This window comes from Danio aesculapii, chromosome 16, assembly GCF_903798145.1.
Source record: "Danio aesculapii chromosome 16, fDanAes4.1, whole genome shotgun sequence".
NCBI lineage: Eukaryota > Metazoa > Chordata > Actinopteri > Cypriniformes > Danionidae > Danio > Danio aesculapii.
Genome location: NC_079450.1, coordinates 34,025,527 through 34,045,559, shown reverse-complemented (window position 1 = coordinate 34,045,559; position 20,033 = coordinate 34,025,527). Strand labels below are relative to the sequence as shown.

At 34.4% G+C, this 20,033-nt stretch overlaps 2 protein-coding genes across 2 annotated transcripts; both read right to left on the bottom strand.

The window, feature by feature from the left end:
* Window positions 1–1,681: 1,681 nt before the first annotated feature.
* cldc1 (C-type lectin domain containing 1) lies at window positions 1,682–6,639 on the bottom strand. The gene is made up of 6 exons (XM_056474935.1): window positions 6,234–6,639; window positions 5,995–6,096; window positions 3,685–3,837; window positions 3,430–3,581; window positions 3,183–3,304; window positions 1,682–1,934 (listed from the first exon to the last, which is right to left on the bottom strand). Exons 1-6 carry the CDS (start codon window positions 6,328–6,330, stop codon window positions 1,769–1,771), a joined length of 792 nt encoding a protein of 263 aa, XP_056330910.1. The 5' UTR covers window positions 6,331–6,639; the 3' UTR covers window positions 1,682–1,768.
* Window positions 6,640–11,962: 5,323 nt separating this feature from the next.
* On the bottom strand, window positions 11,963–18,765 carry LOC130243634 (zinc-binding protein A33). The gene is made up of 6 exons (XM_056475886.1): window positions 18,322–18,765; window positions 18,126–18,221; window positions 15,731–15,964; window positions 15,558–15,634; window positions 13,275–13,390; window positions 11,963–12,500 (listed from the first exon to the last, which is right to left on the bottom strand). The coding sequence occupies exons 1-6, from the start codon at window positions 18,727–18,729 to the stop codon at window positions 12,040–12,042; spliced, it is 1,392 nt and encodes a 463-aa protein (XP_056331861.1). The 5' UTR covers window positions 18,730–18,765; the 3' UTR covers window positions 11,963–12,039.
* Between the last annotated feature and the right edge of the window lie 1,268 nt (window positions 18,766–20,033).

Sequence of the window (20,033 nt, the reverse complement as noted above, 5' to 3'; positions counted from 1 at the left end):
CAGCTTGCTTCAAAATATATTATTTTGTGTTCAACAGAAGAAAGTAACTCAACATTGGAACCACTTGAGGGTGAGGAAGTATGATAAAATGCATATGATTGGCTACTATAAAGGCCAAAAGTGATGTCCAGCCTATAATACAATTGAAGTATTTAGCCATGTTTAATCAAGTTAATATTGGTAGATTTTCTATAAGAATGTTGCCTAAATTATGCTTGGACATTCTTATTAGGAAATACACAGGAGAATGATTTAATTAAATGAAGGAATGAACCAATTAAATACTAATCATTGATGTATGCTTTGTATGCATTGATGTATGCTTTACTTGATTAGATGTTGTTTTGTTTTGGGTTTTGTTGGTCTGTGCATTTTGGGGTTTTTTGTAAATTAAAACGAAAGCCATATTTATGTGATTAGCTGCAATTTACCTTTTCTTTTCCTATGATGACATGTTCCTCATATTTAGGTTGTTTTATTACAAATAGACCAGGGTCGGTACTCAGTGCCTTTTGGACATCATAGCATGAAGTAATTAATATATATATAATCATGTAAACTATATATATATATAGTAATCAAGTTTACATGATTTGAGATGCAAAATGTGTGGAAAATAATGTTGTTAAATTGTGAGTAAGATAAATTTAAGCAATTATTAGCTTTATTGAATGAATAAAATAAGCGATTATTCTAAAGCAATTATGAGGAGGATTGCTGAAACTATTGATTGTTCATTCATATATAATTATTATGCTGACTTTATACATACAGAGCTCAGCATAATTGAGTACACCCCATTTTGAAAATTAATATTTTTATCCATTTCTCAGTGAATATAGGCAATGTATTCTGGTGCATTTAAACAAAACAGATTTTTTTGAACAGATATATTTATTAAAATAATATTTTAGTCATCAAACGTATTTAGAAATTGAAAGATAATACAACTAAATTCAAGCAAAATATTGCAAAAAAATTTCATTTTGAAAAAAAATTTTTTTGCTTCTCTTGATTTTACCTCTTTTTTTAAATTGGTGTTTAATATTTTTCTATAACATATAAATTTGGATAGACTAGTTTTTGTACCATTATTGTAAGTTATTTTGTTATATAAGCTCCAGATAATCTAATCTAATCTAATGTATATGCACAAATATAATATAAAATTTATATATATTAAATAAAAATATGAATTAAAAAATAGATTTGTGAGGGGTGTACTCATATGCTGAGCACAGTAAAAAGTAAACGTTGAAATGATATTTCTTAACATTTCAGGGCAATAATAACATTTTCTTTAGGACACGAAAGGCTCAGAATTCTAGGAATGACAAACACTTCAACAGCAGTCGCCCCTCCAGACCTCACTTTTGGCCACATAATCTGTATGAAGACAGAATACATTAAAATATTCTGGAACAAACATCCTAACTGTGACATCCTAACCTAACTGTCTTATTGAGTACTCAGCATTGTGCTCCAACAATCAAACATCTTTTACTGTTGGGTTTTCCCTGTTGTAAGTAGAGTGGTTATTGCAAGAAATTGATGTTTCCAGTTTGATTGCACAACAGTTAAAAGTGTTCTCTTTGCTCCCTGCTGAGTGATGATGAAAGAAAAATACATTATTGTGCAATGTTTTGAGTTTCCCCAAATCCCAAGTCAAATCAGACACAACTTAAATTTGGGATTTTCAGTGTCACCATTTATTTAAAAGATGGGCAATAGAAAAATAGAGCAACATTTATACACATTTCACTGAAGTTCAGATGCTAAAGGCGATGGGGTCCATCTCACAGATGCGTTTGTAATGGAAATCACAGGGCACGTCAAACCAGGATTTTGATCTCGAGTCCAGCACTGCACAGTCTTCTCCATGAACTCCACCTGACTGGTGATTATTGGGCTCTTTCTCCCAATTATTCCAGTACCTACAGAAAGCAGCAGTGAGCACAGACAACAATTATTTTAAAAAGTTGCTTATTGCTAGTGCCAGACAGAATCTGCGGACATTTTTTGCTATTCCTATAAATAATTTAGTAAAAATCTGAGGATTATGAGGAATGATTTAAGGAGTATCATAAGTAAAAACTTAATTTATGAAACAAATAATAATACATTTGTAACTTTTATTTAACGTCCAATAAGATCCACTAATTTGATAAACTAAGCAAGTCTCTCACATATTATATATAAAGGACAGAAAATATTACTTTACAAACTGTATTGTAAATAAATCATTTGAACATTTTAATATTACTCTTATTATATCACAATAATATTAGTGAAATTAATTTAAAAACTGAATAAATATAAATTTACACACATTTACACAAGTAAATACGTAAACTCAATGATGGGCTAAAAATTTGCAGAAATCTGCGGATTTCTGTGCGCGCAGATTCCATGTGGGCCTACTTATTACCAAATTACATTCAATGTCTTATTGTTCCTGAGATGTTTTCAATAGACTTTCTACTCTGATTCAACTGTACACACATAGATCTAAAGATGATGGCTTTTAAAAAAAATATGACCACAGACCACCAAATATGATAGGCTCCAGAAATATTATTTATCATATGAAATCAGTATACTTTGAAAAGAAAAACAACAACAAAAATAAAAAATAAAATAAATAAACAGAAATTATAAAAAAATATTAAAAACAAGAAGAAAAAATAATATAACAAAACTTATTCACTGCAAGACCACGACCAAAACCATTCTTAGATATTTTGCAAGAAGAATTTTACATCTCTATTTTTTTACATCTATCCATCAATATCTTTCCATTACAATTTTCTGTTTTTACAATTTTACAATTTTTAACTCGGGATATATTTGTTTGAGAAGTGCAATGACTTCATCCAACTGGTGCTTTTCACATAGTGGTCAAAATTATTATTTGTTTTCTTTTCAAAATTTCACAGGAAATAAAACTTTCTCTGAAACAGTGAAAACATATTTCGTTTCAAATTTAGTTTAAATTATGTTTCAAATAATTTGCTTTCAATAAGCTTTCACTAAAAAGATGAAGTTAAAAAACAATATAGTCTAAAAAGATCAAAATTTAGGCTACATTTATTCTTAAACCAAGAAAAATCTGTAAATTAAAAGATGAAAATCATTTAATTATTTTTTTGTCTGCTCATTTGTGTATATGTGTGTGTTCGTACGTCTTATTAACCACTGTATTGTCCACCCATTTCCACACTCCCTCAGTCTCAGTGTCTGATAAACCTATCCAGAAATGATAGTCCATTCCTCCGTGATTGCGCGCGACCGCCTCAAGGGTGTGCTATAGAAAATTAAAATATCACCAAAATATTAGACTTGCTGTAGAAACATATGATACAACAAGTAATTATTGAAACAACACAAGCCTTTCATTCACAAACAAAGCCATCTCTGCCACAGACTTACGTGTTGTTCGTGGCTGTGGAGTATCGTCAGATGGCCACCCATAGACGCACAGCTCTCTTTACTGTGCTGCCAGTCCAGTTTATCATCACTAAAATAATAACACTTCTCTGATAAATGCATCCAGTCTTCGGGACAGGGCCTACATTTGATCACTGCACAAGAGAGATAGATGAAAGAAAAGGAGAGAAAAAAAGATAATATGGTACGTTTGCAGAAGTTAGACCTATTAAGTGCACTCAGAGATGTTTTTCTCACCAGGTTTTGAGCAAGACTGCCCAAGATTTGTGTATTCAGAGCAAAGGCGGGAAAAACGCTCCTGCGTGGCGGTAAGTTTGAGAGAAAGAGTCGCAGCTTCAGACTCACTGTTGACTGGCTCTGCAGGAATGGACGATCGGCGGCTGTTTACCACTGAAGAGACAGAGAAACAGTTTATATCATCAATTTATTGACACAGCACTTGAGTAAACACTTAGCAGACGCCCGACTGTATTTCTGTATTCACTTCATATTTATGTTCAAAGCAGCCATTGTCACTGCCTTAAAGGGATAGTTTACCCAAAAATATAATTTGGCTCCCAATTTACTTTCCCTCTAGTGGTTCTAGACTAAAATCTAAAAGCACAAAACCTGTAACAATTGACTTCTATAGTAAGAAAAACAAATACTATTGAAGTCAATGGTTACAGGTTTTCAGCATTCTTAAAAACGTCTTTTATGTTCAACAGGAGAAAGAAACTTTAAAAGGTTTGGAACAAGTAAAAGGTGAGTAAATTATGACAGAATTTATTTTTTTTAACTGTTCCTTTAAGGAAATATTTGTAATTAACATTTTGTCCTACACCATTTTCAAATACAAAGTATATTCTATTCTATTGTATTCTAGAGTATTCTATTCTATTCTATGTCGCACACAATAATGCTTAGATGTCTAAATTGATCTCTAAAAATTATAATACTAAATACTTCTTATAATATTTTTAATTTAAGTAGTTGAAATATTAAATCAAGCTTTATATATTCTGTTTTATTCTGTTACAGCAATACCACATTACCTACTGGTCAATTGTTTGTTATTATTTTGATAATGATTTGTTAGTTTTTATGTTTTGTTTTTATATTTTTGATTTATCAGTTTTTATATTTTGTTTTAAATTTAGCCTTTTTAAAAAATATTCATACAAAATGTCACAGCATTTTAAAACCAGCGTATCGATATCATCCAGATATCACTCTATATTATTCCATATTCTATTCTATTCTATTCTATTCTATTCTATTCCTGCAAACAATAATGCTTTGATGTCTAAATTGATCTCTAAAATAGGATATTTAATATTATTTTAAAAAAATGTTTTTAATTGAAATAAATAGTGTAGAATATTAATTCAAGCTTAGTATAAATTCTGTTTAATTTTGTTCCAGCAAAATCACATTAAATACTGGTTGATGTTATGCACTATCATTCATTTATTTTTTGTTATTATTTATGATAATGATTTGTTAGTTTTTAAATTTAGTTTTTATATTTTTGATTCATCAGTTTTCATATTTTGTATTAGATTTAGACTTTTAAAAAGATATTTGTACAAAATGTCACAGCATTTTAAAAACAGCTTGTCGATATCATCCATATATCACTCCAGATTATTCCATATTCTATTCTATTCTATTCTATTCTATTCTATTCTATTCTATTCTATTCTATTCTATTCTATTCCTGCACACAATAATGCATTGATGTTTTAGCTTAGTATATATTCTGTTTATTTCTGTTCCAGCAATACATTCATTCATTAGTATTTTTTGTTATTATTTATGATAATGATTTGTTAGTTTTTTTTTATTAGTTTTTATATTTTTGATTTATCAATTTTTAACCAGCTTATTTAATTTTTAAACCAGCTTATCGATATCATCCAGATATTCCATGTTCTATTGTATTGTATTGTATTGTATTGTATTGTATTGTATTGTATTGTATTGTATTGTATTGTATTGTATTGTATTCTGTTCCGTTCTGTTCTATTCTATTTTATTTAGGGATATGCAACATATAGTATCACTATCATATTGATTATTGGAAAACATTTTTTAATTGTATTTACTGGTTTGTGTCAATAATCACGCTGATTTCCCTGATTTTTACAGTTGTACAACTTTCACCATCATCATATCACTCAAACCTGATCTCTTTTTATAAAAAAAAAACTCTGTTAATGTAATTTAACATTAACCTTTTAAATTCGATGTTTAAAAAATCTCTAAATGTCTCAACACATCTTGTACATTTCTTATTCCGCTCATCACAATGATGATGTAAGGACTAAATCTCACAGAATGAATATAGCTTTTAGCGTTTCATCTTTCATTTATTTACAATAAATACAAATCATCAGTATGATTTTCAAATGATCAGTATTTTCCAGAATTTGAAACCCGGTGCGCAGCATTTCTTTTCTATTTCATTTCTTTTGAAAGCACTTTTAATGCAGCAAGTATCTGGCGTCAGACACAGATGCATTGCTTACATGCAGAATGTTTTTGTGTAGTGGTGTGTTTACTCACGCAGAATGCCAAGTACTATGTTTGCACAAACCGAGGTCAGCAGAGCAATAAGCAGGACAAGAGAAAACTGACCTCTCAAACACTTCACTCCTTTGTGAACACCTGATGAAACACAAAATCACAGTCAGATCTGTTCATTTTTACTTATGTTTATCCTACATGCTTCAATCAGGGTTTCATTTGACCCTTGATCCTCACATTCCCAGACACACACACACACACACACGCACACACATTACCTTGTTTGCTCTGTGATGAGAGTATAGGTCGGTTCCCACAATGAGAGATATCTTCAGTAAACTCTTGTAAACTGGTGTAATTTTCGATATCTTCCATCTTACAACCACAAGTTCAGTAAATCTGTTCACAGTCTTCTTTCTTATTTATTTAACAACAGAGCTTTTTATATAGTCCTTCTGACATAAATTGTGCTTTTATCTTATAGTCTTGCCCTTCAGATCCCCAGTGGAGAATTAAGAAGTCCATAAAGAAGTGAGCAATCAAGAAAAAGAGAGATTGTCTGGAGAAAATAAGAAGTGAAAGTTCTTCCTGAGTTGTTCCTCTCAGACTTGTACGAACGGCTCCTTTTTGCCACTGACTTTTAACCTCTTTTCCCTCCGTCCCCTCCTCCATGTGTGTGTGATCATGTACGCATTTAGGGGCAGGAAGAGAATAAACACTGGCAGGAAGAACGGGAGAAAAGCTGGTTACGCAATATTTAAATTTTAACCAGGCACTGATCAACACAGTGAGTCAGTTGTACATCATTCTAGCCAATAAAAACAACAGTTTTTTCATGATTGAATTTTTTTATTATCTATTCCTGTAAAATGCTTCTTACCAAACATGTTGTGAAATTCAGATGTACAAAAATGTTTAACTACAGATAGATATCAACAGCAATTAGACATTTAATGACCTTTTCTGGGAAATCATATTTATTCGGACATATAATTATTGCTGATAATTGACACTATCCCCCATACTTTTCAATTGTTTAGTTGAAAATTCCAAGAAAGTGTAACAAAAGAAAAATTCACTAACCATACACTCAAAAAATATATATTTTAACTTGTTCAAACTACCTAATTAAAATGAGCTGAAACAACACAATTCTTGAGATTTCATTGGGACAACTTAAGTTTTTATGTTCAATCCACATACATTTTTTAAAAGTGTTAAGTTAACTTGTGTTGAGACAACATGAATGAATTGTGTGGAACCCTGCATTTTTACAGTGTATGCTGGAAAGTTATAGCAATACTGGTTCACACTTTATTTTTGAATGCAATAAAATACTAATTAGGTACTTATTCATACTTAGCAAGGTAGTAGTTTAGGTATTAAGATTAGGGATGTAAGATCATAAGATCATACTAATTTAAGTACTAAAAAGCCAATATCATAATAGTAATAATACACTGTAAAACCCAACAGTCAAATTTATCAAATGAAATGAGTGCAGTTAACTTAAAATTTACTGAAAGTTAATACTCATTTGAAAAGAGTTTTGAAGTCAGTGTTGAAGGTAATGAGTTAATTACCTCATTGCTTCAACTTAAATGGAGTAAGTTCACAGTACACATATACAGTAGATTCGTTTTTTTTACTCAAATGGTTTGTTGCAATCGGTTTCTTCAAACGGTTTGAGTTGCCTTAACTTTTTGGGTTTTACAGTGTAATAATAAGCCAATAGATAATAGTGAGGTTTGGTATTTAAACTAAAGTGTTGCCCAAAATTGTCTTAGAAACTTTTAACAGGGAAAATTGCTTGTCTTAGTTTATTAGGTATGGATTATATTATATGTACATATGGATCTTTGTGGTCAGGGATGAAACTTTATATTATTTATAAATTTTGGCAAATCATCTTGTGCTACACATAAAACTGTAAACAAACAAACACAAATCAAAACATGACGCGGCACAATAACAAAATCGTGAATCTAGTGATTGATCAATCCTGACTCAGCTGTTTTCATGTTTAAAGACATGCTGGATTGTTTCAACTCGATATTGGTGTTTATATTGACAAAGCTGTTGTCGAGATTCATTCATTCATTCATTGTTTTTTCAGCTTAGTCCCTTTCTTAATTCGGGGTCGCCACAGCGGAATGAACCGCCAACTTATCCAGCACATGTTTTATGCAGTGGATGCCCTTCCAGCCGCAACCCATCTCTGGCAAACATTTATCTGAAGAAGATTTTGACATTTCTCAGCCTGAAATTTTGACATTTCACAATACCGCAGTAAAACTGTATAATCTAATTTAGCTGTGATTTATTGTTTGCTTTGCAACTGTTGGTGAATACCTGGATGCAGTTGAGTAATACCAACAGAAGCAACAACTCATGAGCAATATTTATTCATTCATTCATTTTCCTTCATCAGGGGTCGCACAGCGGAATGAACCACCAACTTCTCCAGCAAATGTTTTACACAGCGAATGCCCTTCCAGCTGTAACCCAGTACTGGAAAAGACCCATACACTCTCACATGCACACACATACACTTCGTCCAATTTAGTTCATTCAATTCACCTGTACCACATGTCTTTGGACTGTGGGGGAAACCGGAGCACAAACATGGGGAGAACATGCAAACTCCACACAGAAATGCCAACTGACCCAGCCAGGACTCGAACCAGCGATCTTCTGTGCTGGTAGGTGACAGTACTAACCACTGAGCCACCGTGTCACCCTCATGAGCAACATCCTCAACATAATGCAATGGAATATATATATATTCTTTTGTTGTAATCATTACTGGTGCTACAATAGATTTTATATTAGCAACTGTGGCCTTGTGTGTATAAATTAATACTATATTCCTAAACCGCATCACTGTTTGTTCTGTTCACTGTCTAATTTCTGTTTCAAAATATACAATTTTCTTCCATTTCTGTGGAAAAAACTAATTGACTGACCTTTTAATTTGTGAATTTTCACAACACTATACAGATGATCTAATAAAACAAAACATTTGTGATTTTCCTCTTTTGCTTCTGAGAAATGATTGCCTAATCGATGAATGTTATAAGACTTTAACTACAAAAATACAAATGGAACTTTCTCTCAAAAATAAACAGCCAGTTATGTATTTTACCCTGCCGCATTTGCCAAGAAGACAAAAAAAAAAAAAACAGGTGATATTTTTATTTAACCTGTAGAAAGTGCTTAGATTGTGTTTTTCTCTGAAGTTTCTTTTTTTCTCTTGCAGCTGTTGGTTTAGGTTATTCTGCATGGCCTCAGCTGCATTCCTGTATCGTCTCCAGCTGTTCCACTTCCTATTCCTGCTTTCTCAAAAACAGCTGCGCCTCCTCCAAACACACTAGAGGTCTCCTCAGAGGGTAAGAATAATAAAACAATTAGGATGATAATACAATAATGTTATTCTTTAAATGGACTAAACGGTTTTACTGATTCACAATTAAAATGACTTTCAGACTCAAACTTTATTTTTGTAGTAGACTTGCTTTTTTACAAGTGTGTTTTACCTCAGTCTAAACATCTTCAGTTGTAACCACAAAGGCAGACTACCAAATAACCAAAAATACACTGTAAGGGTCAAAGTGTATGGTTTTTATGCCAAAAATCATTACAATATTATGTAAAGATCGTTTTCCTTAAAGATGTTTTAACATTCTACTATATCTGTGCTTGAAGGTTTGAACACCCCTTTCAGAATTTGTTTAAATGTGATGAATTTTGACAATTTAAGAGAGATCATATAAAATGGATGATATTTTTTATTTAGTATTGTCCGGGGTAGGATATTTTACATAACATATGTTTACATATAGCTAAAAAAACATAGCTGAAACAAAATTATTGGAAAGTTTGCATATCCTTAGTTTTGCAATGTTTATGTTTCCTGATGATACAGGTCTTTTTTCTGCTTTGTAATGGTTGTTGATGAGTATCTTGTCTGTTCTGAACAGATAAACTGCTTCTGATTTTGAGAAAAAAAGGTTTTCAAAGAATTTTCTTCAGATTTCCAACATATTCTGCAGATTTGAACCCTTTCCAGAAGTTAAGTATGATTGTGAGAATTATCTTTACACTCTGAGGATGACTGAAGGACTCAAGCACAACTATTAATAAAGGTTTAAACCCTCACTGATGCTACAGAAGGAAACACAATGCATTAGGAGCCAGGGATGAAAAACTTCAGAATCTGAAGATTAAGGTTAACTGCATTTAATTTGTAATCCGGAAATTTCTGAAAGGCAGAACTAAATGGAAAGCAATGGCATTTCAACAACAACAACAACAACAACAACAACAACAACAACAACAACAACAACAACAACAACAACAACTACAAAAGAATAAAACAGGACGAAGATGTCTAGATTTAATTATTGATTAGTAATATAAATTGCTAAGAAAATGCTAAGATCTGGACAGTTTAAATTTCAAATAGTCTCCTCTCTGCCAGAGTATGTCCTATCCTAACAGACCATAAACATCAATGGGAAGCTATTTTTATTCAACCTTCACATATAGCTCAATTTCCAAACAATTGACACGTATGACTGGATTTGTGTTCGTGAGTCTCTATTGTTTTCCATCATGTCATTCACTTTCCTGTTGTCTTTGGCAAAAAAAGCCTTTGTCCATCCTTCAGCACGTCCTTTAAGATAAAGACTCCAACAGACTTCCTAAAAAGCTTTTAATTGCTGAGGTAATTGAGTTCATTTATATAACCTCTTTAATATTCTGAAAAGCATGCAAGATGAACATACTTGATAATTTTCAATTCAACTCTTAAAGGGGGAGTTTACCCAAAATCAATGAAAGAAAGGTGTGGAACAAGTGGAAGAAAATGCTGACAGAATTAAAATGTTTGTGTGAACTATCCCTTTTACCACTCGGTTTCCAAAACTGTTTCCAAAACTCAACATATTTATAATATTATTAGTATATTGATATTAAATGGCTCCATATATGATATTTTGTTAAAAAAGCAGCTAAATTTTACTATTATTTTTCTGTAGACTCCCCAGCGCCTCTTGTTGTTCTGGATAAAAAAAATGTTGTCTGCATATTTTGTTATAGCCTCTCTGTAGGATGAAATTTTTACAAACGACTTTATTTTTGAATATGACAATTAAAGAAGATCTTGTAACGAGTCTCATTCACTGTAAAAACAAACAAATTTCACATTTTGTCGGACAAATCACCTTTTCATAAGCTTTCAAGAGTTCACACTTAGCTGATAATCAATAAAGCGTATTTGGCATGCTGTCCCGGGAGAAAGCCCTGAGCTTGTAATATCCTTGAGCCCTGGGCTACCTCCCGTTAGAAGGGCGAGAGGGGAGTTCGAGCTCAGGTAGGTCTCGAGAACTCCCCTGCTTGTCACCGTGTAAGAAGTGTGTTGTTTTTCGGTGATAATTTGGTTTAGTTGATTGGCTATGGTTTATGTTTTTTGATGGTGGGAGGAAACCGGGGGACCCGGGGGAAACCCACGCGAACACGGGGAGTACATGTAAACTCCACACAGAAACACAAACCAGCCCGATAGGAGGTTGGACCAAAAGTGTTCTTGCTGTGAGGCAACAGTGCTAGCCACTGGGCCACCGTGTCACCCTATCAGAAAAAGGGGGAGGAAGTAGGGGTGGAAGGGGGGGGAAGCATCAAGACGAAGATAACTGGAGTGAAAAGCTGGTTATTAATAATGCTCCCGTAATTATCTAATGGGTCAGATTATGGAGCTAATGAGGAGCCAGCCGTGTTGATCATAAGCATGTGATCCTCTCGAAATTAGTTTATAAATAAACCACACTTATTTTTCCAGATATTTATAAGATTCAAAACTAGATTTCAAAATCTGATATTTATTCATTTAAAACAACATTTTCATTCATTCATTCAATTAATTAATTAGATAATAAGAAAAACATATATAACACATTATTTAATTTAACATAGACAACAATTATGAAAATAATGTTAAAAAATTCAGAATAAATGATTTGTGAATACCAGTTATAATAGGAAGCAGATGTAAATATGCTTGATTTACTAATTTAGAGTGGAGAATTATTGATCTCCACACCACACTGTGTGAATGAGAGAAATACTGTCTGCATTGCAAAACACAACCTGGTGTTTCACACTATCCACGTAAACCCCAACTCTACTGGGTTTAGTCTGGTTGGCGATAAGGGTTTCTTCATCACCTCTTACAGCATACAGTCGACCATTTTTTACAGAAAGAGAAATGTTCTCAAAACCTTTATTAAACAATGTCTGCCAAAGGGATGTGTTCTTCTCTTTAGGGTAATATCTAACAGTAAGTCCACGTTCCCATCCTGGTTCAGCTTCGATATCGACCTCCCAGTACACCTGACCCGGCTGAATGCTCTCCACATAATTCTCCCTGTAACCATTGTGAAATTTCTGGAATCTGGCAAAGTAATCTTCGCCTTGAGGCTGCAGATGTTTCTCTTTTTTAAAAGCAAGTTTTAGGTCCTTGTCCATTGTAGATGAATCTGATAGGTCTAAAGAAAAAGGAAGAGTCAATAAAACAAGATTCAATACAATATTAAAACAAACGATATCCAAACTAATGAAGCTTAAATAAAGAAAAAACTATTGTTTTACATAAATCTGGTGACCTAATTTTAGTAGGGTGGTTCTCAACGAGGGGCCCTAAAATAAGCTTAAATTAAGCTAAAGCTAAAACATGTGATGGAAGTTGCATCGTGATGCCATTTTGGTTTATTCTATCTCAGAAAATCTGCATATATGAAGAGAAAAATCATGGACAGTATAGTGTAAAGAAATTGTGCATAAAATCTTAATAATTTTAATCAATTTAATTACTGGTAATTAATTATTTTAAAGTAACACCAAGCTCTAAAATATTTTATTAGGGAAACAATAATCCAAGAAACATACTAACCAAACCACAAAATATACTAAAACTAAAAACAATTTCATTACAAACAACTGAGAGAGTAATTTAACTTCACTGGTAATAATCAACCATGAAATCATTCACTTACTGAAATTAAGGAATTTAATCATTTTAATATATTCATAAGTTCATAATAACTTGTTTGTAATATAATACTTATTAACATAACGTAGTACAATTATAGCAGTTTTGACAAGCACTAGAAACATGTAAGGGGTATCTTCAAATACGATCTTCATAAAGCAGGGGGCTTGGAGTAAAACATTATAACCATTGATAAAATAGAGAATAATGTCAGAAACACATTATAAAAACGTGTTTCATTATGAGAGATGTTTATGAAGGCTCAACTCACCCCGTTTAACAGGACCCAGCATGTCCCTCCAAACCATAAGTGGAAGGTCAGTTTCATAAGGCCCAAGGGTGAAATGATCACAAATCACTCGAACGCCGTCATGTTTTGACTTAAATCTATAGAAAAACCAACAACCGTTTCACAGGTTTAAAGCAACATTGCACGCATGAAATTGAGCTAGGACTGCACTATGAACTTGCAACAATCTCATGACAATTAACATAAAAGCACAAAAAGATCTTCGTCCAGTGTCTGGAACATGAGCCATTTCTTTTCTTTATTTATTTTTAAACAACAACAACAACAAAAAAAGAACATTTTAAAAATGTTTTCAGACACCTTTAGTAGATTGCTCTGTCTCCTGTTTCTTTGTTGAGTGTAAAACAGCAGCCCAGTTCAGTGTTGACATCTTGTGGACAAATTAAGTAGTGCACAGAAGTTCAGCATGCACATTGCAATTGCAATAAACACAAAGCATACTTCAGTGTTTATGCATGTGTCTGCATACAGCACGCGTGAAATACATTTCGTCACTAGAATAGTAAGCACTTAGTGTATGCATTTATTACCAGACATATTCTGAATATGTCTGCATGTCAATTTAGAATTTATTTTTGCACTAATTCGTTTTTTTCCTTCAGATTATGGCAACACAGAACTGGGCTATTAATCCTAGAGATGGCTGGATATAAAGCACCGCTTCAATGAGCTTCATTATCGTTACAAACCTCTTTTTTTTTCTTTGAATCAGACACTCTTCACCCTAATTATTGAGACCACATAATTATGCAGTTTTACTGAGTTTGAACAAATGTTTGTTTTCGCTGATGTTTTATAAATATGGACATATTTCATTGCTTTCGTATAATTAAATTGATTTCCCCCACAGTCCAAAGACATGCGGTACAGGTGAATTGAATAAGCTAAATTGTCCGTAGTGTACGAGTGTGAATGAGTGTGTGTGGGTGTTTCCTAGTGATGGGTTGCGGGTGGAAGGGCATCCGCTGCGTAAAAACGTGATGGATAAGTTGGCGGTTCATTCCGCTGTGGTGAACCTGATTAATAAAGGGACTAAGCCGAAAAGAAAATGAATGAATGAATAATTAAATCGAATAATAGTATTAAAAGGGATAGTTCACCCACAAATGAAAATTTACTCATTATTTACTCACCCTTAAGCAATTCCAAACCTTTGAGTTTCTTACTTCGGTTGAACACAAAAGATGATATTTTAAATGCTGAAAACCTATAACAATTGACTTTCATAGTAAGAAAAACAAATACTATGCAAGTGAATGGTTACAGGATTTTTCTAAATAATTTTGTGTTCAACAGAATAAAAAAAACTCATAAAGAATTTAAAATTTTAGGGTGAACTATCCCTTTAATAGCACAATGACAGAGAGCTCAAACACCCTGCATGTTAAGAAAACCCTAACAAATTGGAAAACAAAAACACACGCACATGCAAATTCTCACAACATATGCAAATACAGAAACATGCTACAAATAGTGCAGATAACACTATTCTTTAGATAAAACCTGCAGATAAACTTCTTTCTGTTTAGAGTCAACAGTGTTGTGGTTTTTGTTCATTAAATGTGTACATGTGTAGTCAAATAGATAAAGAAGTTTAGTGAATTTGTTAGTGGTTTTCTATTTGCATGTGTTTTATTAACTTCCAGCGTGTTTGAGCTATTTTGGCCACCATATAGTCTCTTATAGGATACTTTTCCAATGCACAGATTTGGCTTGGTACGATATGGTGCTTACTTTTGGGGGGTTTTCCACTGCTTTCTCTACCTAGTTCCTGTTCTTAAAGGTGCAAACTCCTGTACTATTGTATGTTTATATTTCATTACAACAGTAATGTCACAAACAGTAGAGGTTGCAGAACTATAGCAACAATCACACTCACTTTAAGCAGTACTAAACTGCAATAGAAATGCAAGTCAAACCAAGCAAAGCCAAACTGAAGTGAGCCAAGCTGTGCACAGTGGAAATGTGTCTTTTTTCATCTGTTTGGAAGGGTTCACCATGGAACAACCAAACAAGTGCTGAAGATTGATTAAAAATGCATATTATATGACAGCTAATATGTAATGGTAATGATGATTAGCTAATGTATCTGATAGACTATAATTTCATTAAAATGGGTCCAATTTGTCTGTAAAAATAATTTAAGCATGTTTGGAGTTTTGTTGCATTTGTATTGCAGTAATATTAAGAAAAGGCTCTGCAAAAGTGTCCAAAATATTAGCAAAAATGCATTTTCCATCTTACTTGGTTGGCAAAGCAAACTTGATGTTTTTGCTCTCTCTGATTTCATCAACCAAAGGGAACCCGTCTTTACTCCACCACTGAAAACAATAGAAACAGTTTTGAGGTGTTATAAAATCCACCATGCTGAGTCCAAACATGTTTCTGGAATGTGCTACAGAACAGAAGAAAGTTACCTCTAAAAACCTCTCAGGCTGGTTTATCTTCAGTCCTGACTCCAGTATGGACACTTGGCTGTTTCCTTTTATTTGCAGATTTGACAACAACGACCCATTTTGCTTCATTGATTCCTCAGCACTGTTTGCTGCTTTCTGGATCTGTTTCATCGCATCCTCCTCCTTTTTCAACAAGAAGTCATGCATTTTCTTAAACTGAGCATGCATAAGGGTCTCAAGGTGTTTGGCTCTTTCCTGTAGATTCACATTAGAATTTGAGAACAAAATGTAAGGCAGCCAAAATAATGTTAATACATTTTTTACAGTCACACTACAATAAGCTTTCATTATGGTGGCTTAAGAGACAAATTACTGTTATACTACATAAACTTAATATTCTTCTGCTTCTTCTTCTTCTGAGACTCAATCAATTATTCTAATATGCATCTCGTCCTAGACCGTTCAAGCTACAAAAACCAAACCAACTACAAACCTCCAGACTGGTCTGACTCAGATTGCTAAATCTTTTCCAACCGATCCAACTTACGGTTTTCTGAAAACTGACCTGGAAAATTCTGAAAAGTCCCATTGACTTAACATTGGACCAAACTTTGTGACCTCGGAACTTTGCACCATGACTGTCATACAGACTTAAGTTTGAGCTCATTTAACTCAGACAACTAATCTGCCAATCACTTATGACCTTTCAACTTACTAGCCACACCCTAGCAACCACTTACGGCACCCTAGAAACTATTCATTAAGACTTCCATTGTAAAAATTGTCATTGACTTTACATTGGACATACTAACAACATACCAATCCATACTAGAAACATACTAATGACATACTAACACACTAATCATACTAGAAACATAGTAACGATATACCAGTTCATACTAGAAACATGCTAATCCTTACTAGAAACACACTAACAAACATACTAATTATACTAGCAACATGCTAATTCATACTATAAACATACTAGGGACATGCTAATCCAAACTAAATCCATGCTAACAACATGCTAATTTATACTAGAGTCATGCTAAATAATGTTAGCAACTGCCTAGCAACCACTCAGAACACCTTAGCAACCGCCTAGCAACAACTTAGCAACCACCTAGCAACCACTCAGAACCTTTGCAACAGTCTATCAACGCCTTAGCAACCACCTAGAACATCCTAGCAACCACCTAGCAACGCCTTAGCAACCACTCCAAACACCCTAGCAACGCCTTAGCAAACAACCAGTAACCACTCAAAACACCTCAGCAACCGCCTAGCAATGCCTTAGCAACCATTCAAAACACCCTAGCAAACACCGAGCAACACCTTAGCAACCACCTAAAACACCCGAGCAGCTACCTAGCAATGCCTTAGCATCCACTCAGAAAACCTTAGCAACTGCCTAGCAACACCATAGCAACCACTCAAAACACACAAGTAACCACCTAGAACATCCTATATCATCTAGCAATGCCTTAGCAAACACCTAGACAACCCTAACAACTACATAACAACCACCTAGAACACCCTAGCAACCGCTCAGCAACACCTTAGTAACCACCCAGATTACCCTAGCAACGCCTTAGCAACTACTTAGCAACCACTCAAAATACCTTAACAACCGCTTAGCAATGTCTTAAAAACCACTCAGAACACTCTAGCAACCGCCTAGCAACACCTTAGCAAACACATACAACACCCTAGCAACCACTTAGCAATGCCTTAGCAACCACCTAGCAACCACTCAGAACACCCTAGCAACATGTGCACAACTACCTGGAATACCCTAGCAACACCTTAACAACTGCCTAGCAACACGTGAACAACTACCTGGAACACCCAAGCAACACCTTAGCCACCGCCTAAACGACCAGTCGAAACACCCTAGCAATACCTTAGCAACCATTCAGAACAACCTAGCAACTACCTAGCAACCCCTCAGCAACCACTTAGAACACCCTAGCAACTACCTAGCAACCCCTTAGCAACCACTCAGAACACCCAATTAACCGCCTAGCAAGAAACATGCCAATCCACACTGGAAACATGCTAAAATATATGTCTATCTATGCTGACTGTTTCAAACTTCTTATAACTACTTCAATTATTTAAACTTTGAAACTACCTCAAACTTTCAAATTAGGTTTTCTTAAGCCACCATACAAACTTTACTTTACTAGTTATGAGTCAATGTATTTACTAACTTGAACCAAGAATGAACAACACCTGATTTATTAATCATACTTTAATATTTACTAATGCATTATCAAAATCTAAAGTGGTGCTTGTTTATATTATTAGGTAACAATAAACAACGATATTTTCAAAAGCTAATGTTAAACAACTACTTTAATTAATGAATTTACTTAATTTAATCTGTATTTAAAGTAAGTGTTACCTAACCTACCTTAGATTTTGTGATTTCAAGCATCTGCTTCAAGATCATGTCACACATTTGTTTGTTGTCTTCTAAAATAAAACTCAATGCTTTGTTCACCACTTTCTAAATGACAAAAGCAACAACAAAATATCCGTCATTCCACACATATTCATGTCACAGTTCATATAAAATTAGCTGTTAAATGCATATATATTGTTTCAACCTCACTGATCTCCTTAGCTTCCTTTACAGGCTTAAAACTGTGTCCGCTGTGTTGCGTTCCCTCTTTGCAGATGAGGCAAACCAGTCTCTGGTCATTCACACAGAAAAGTTTAAGCGGCTCCTTGTGCTCAGAACACAGCATTTCCTCTGCTTTCGGTTGAATCATTTGCTTTTTCTTACGCTGTTCTTGTATGGCGTCCACAACATTTCTCAGAACTCGAATACCTTTAAGATCCGTCCCGGTGAAGTTTTGTCTGCATTCTGGGCATTTATGAGGTCCTTTGCTGGATTCTAAACACCTGGAAATACACTGTCGACAGAAAACATGTTCACAGGGCAAACTTACTGGATCTTTGAAGTCACTCAGACACACCGGACACATGAGGTGAAGAGACAGCGCTGAGGCCATGATTTCTTTTATCCTCTGACACCTGCTGTAGTCAGACTAGTATGACACTGTTGTAGTCAGACTAGTATGTCTGACTATTAAGTATACAGTTTGCTGATGAAACAATGAAGGTGTAGTGTTTATTTAGGCCTTTTTTTGTGTCAGATCACACCCTCGCACATCAGGGAACAAGATGCTTCACATACTTTTAAACTGAAATTAACAACTTAGATACTGACAACAGCTTACAAGATGGTGCAATTTACAGTATGGTTTAAGTAACTGTCATGAACATAAAAAGTAATTCCATTGCTGATATACACTCACCGGCCACTTTATTAGGTACACCATACTAGTACCGAGTTGGACCCACTTTTGGATTTAGAACTGCCTTAATCCTTTGTGACATAGATTCATCAAGGTACTGGGAATATTTTGGTCCATATGGACATGATAGCATCACGCAGTTGCTGCAGATTTGTTGGCTGCACATCCATGATGTGAATCTCCCGTTCCACCACATCCCAAAGGTGCTCTATTGGATTGAGTTCTGGTGACTGTGGAAGCCATTTGAGCACAGTGAACTCATTGTCATGTTCAAGAAACCAGTCTGAGATGATTTGTGCTTTATGAAATGGTGCGTTATCCTGCTGGAGGTAGCCATCAGAAGATGGGTACACTGTGGACATAAAGGGATGGACATGGTCAGCAACAGTACTCAGGTAGGCTGTGGTGTTGACATGATGTTCAATTTATACTAACGGGCCTAAAGTTACCAAGAAAATATCCCTCACACAATTACACCACCACCACCAGCCTGACCGTTGATACAAGGCAAGATGGATCCATGCTTTCATATTGTTGATGCCAAATTCTGACCCTACCATCCGAATGTCTCAGCAAAAATTGAGACTCATCAGAGCAGGCAAAATTTTTCCTGCCTTCTATTGTGCAATTTTGGTGAGCTTGTGCCAGTCTGGCCATTCTCCTCTGACCTCTTTTTCACACCAGTCAGACCATTCTCTGGCTATGTTCAGTTACTTAAGTCCCCTTTCTTCCCCATTCTGATGCTTGGTTTGAACTGCAGCAGGTCGTCTCGACCATGTCTACATGTCTAAATGCATTGAGTTGCTGCCATCTGATTGGCTGATTAGAAATTTGCGTTAACAAGCAGTTGGACAGGTGTACCTAATAAAGGGGCCGGTGAGTGTATAGTAAATATAATGTAAAAATGAAGCAGGAACTGAATATGTAGGAACTGGGATGACACTAACACTAATTTTACTAACACTTAAATATACTTGCATTATTTCAGTAAATGCAAC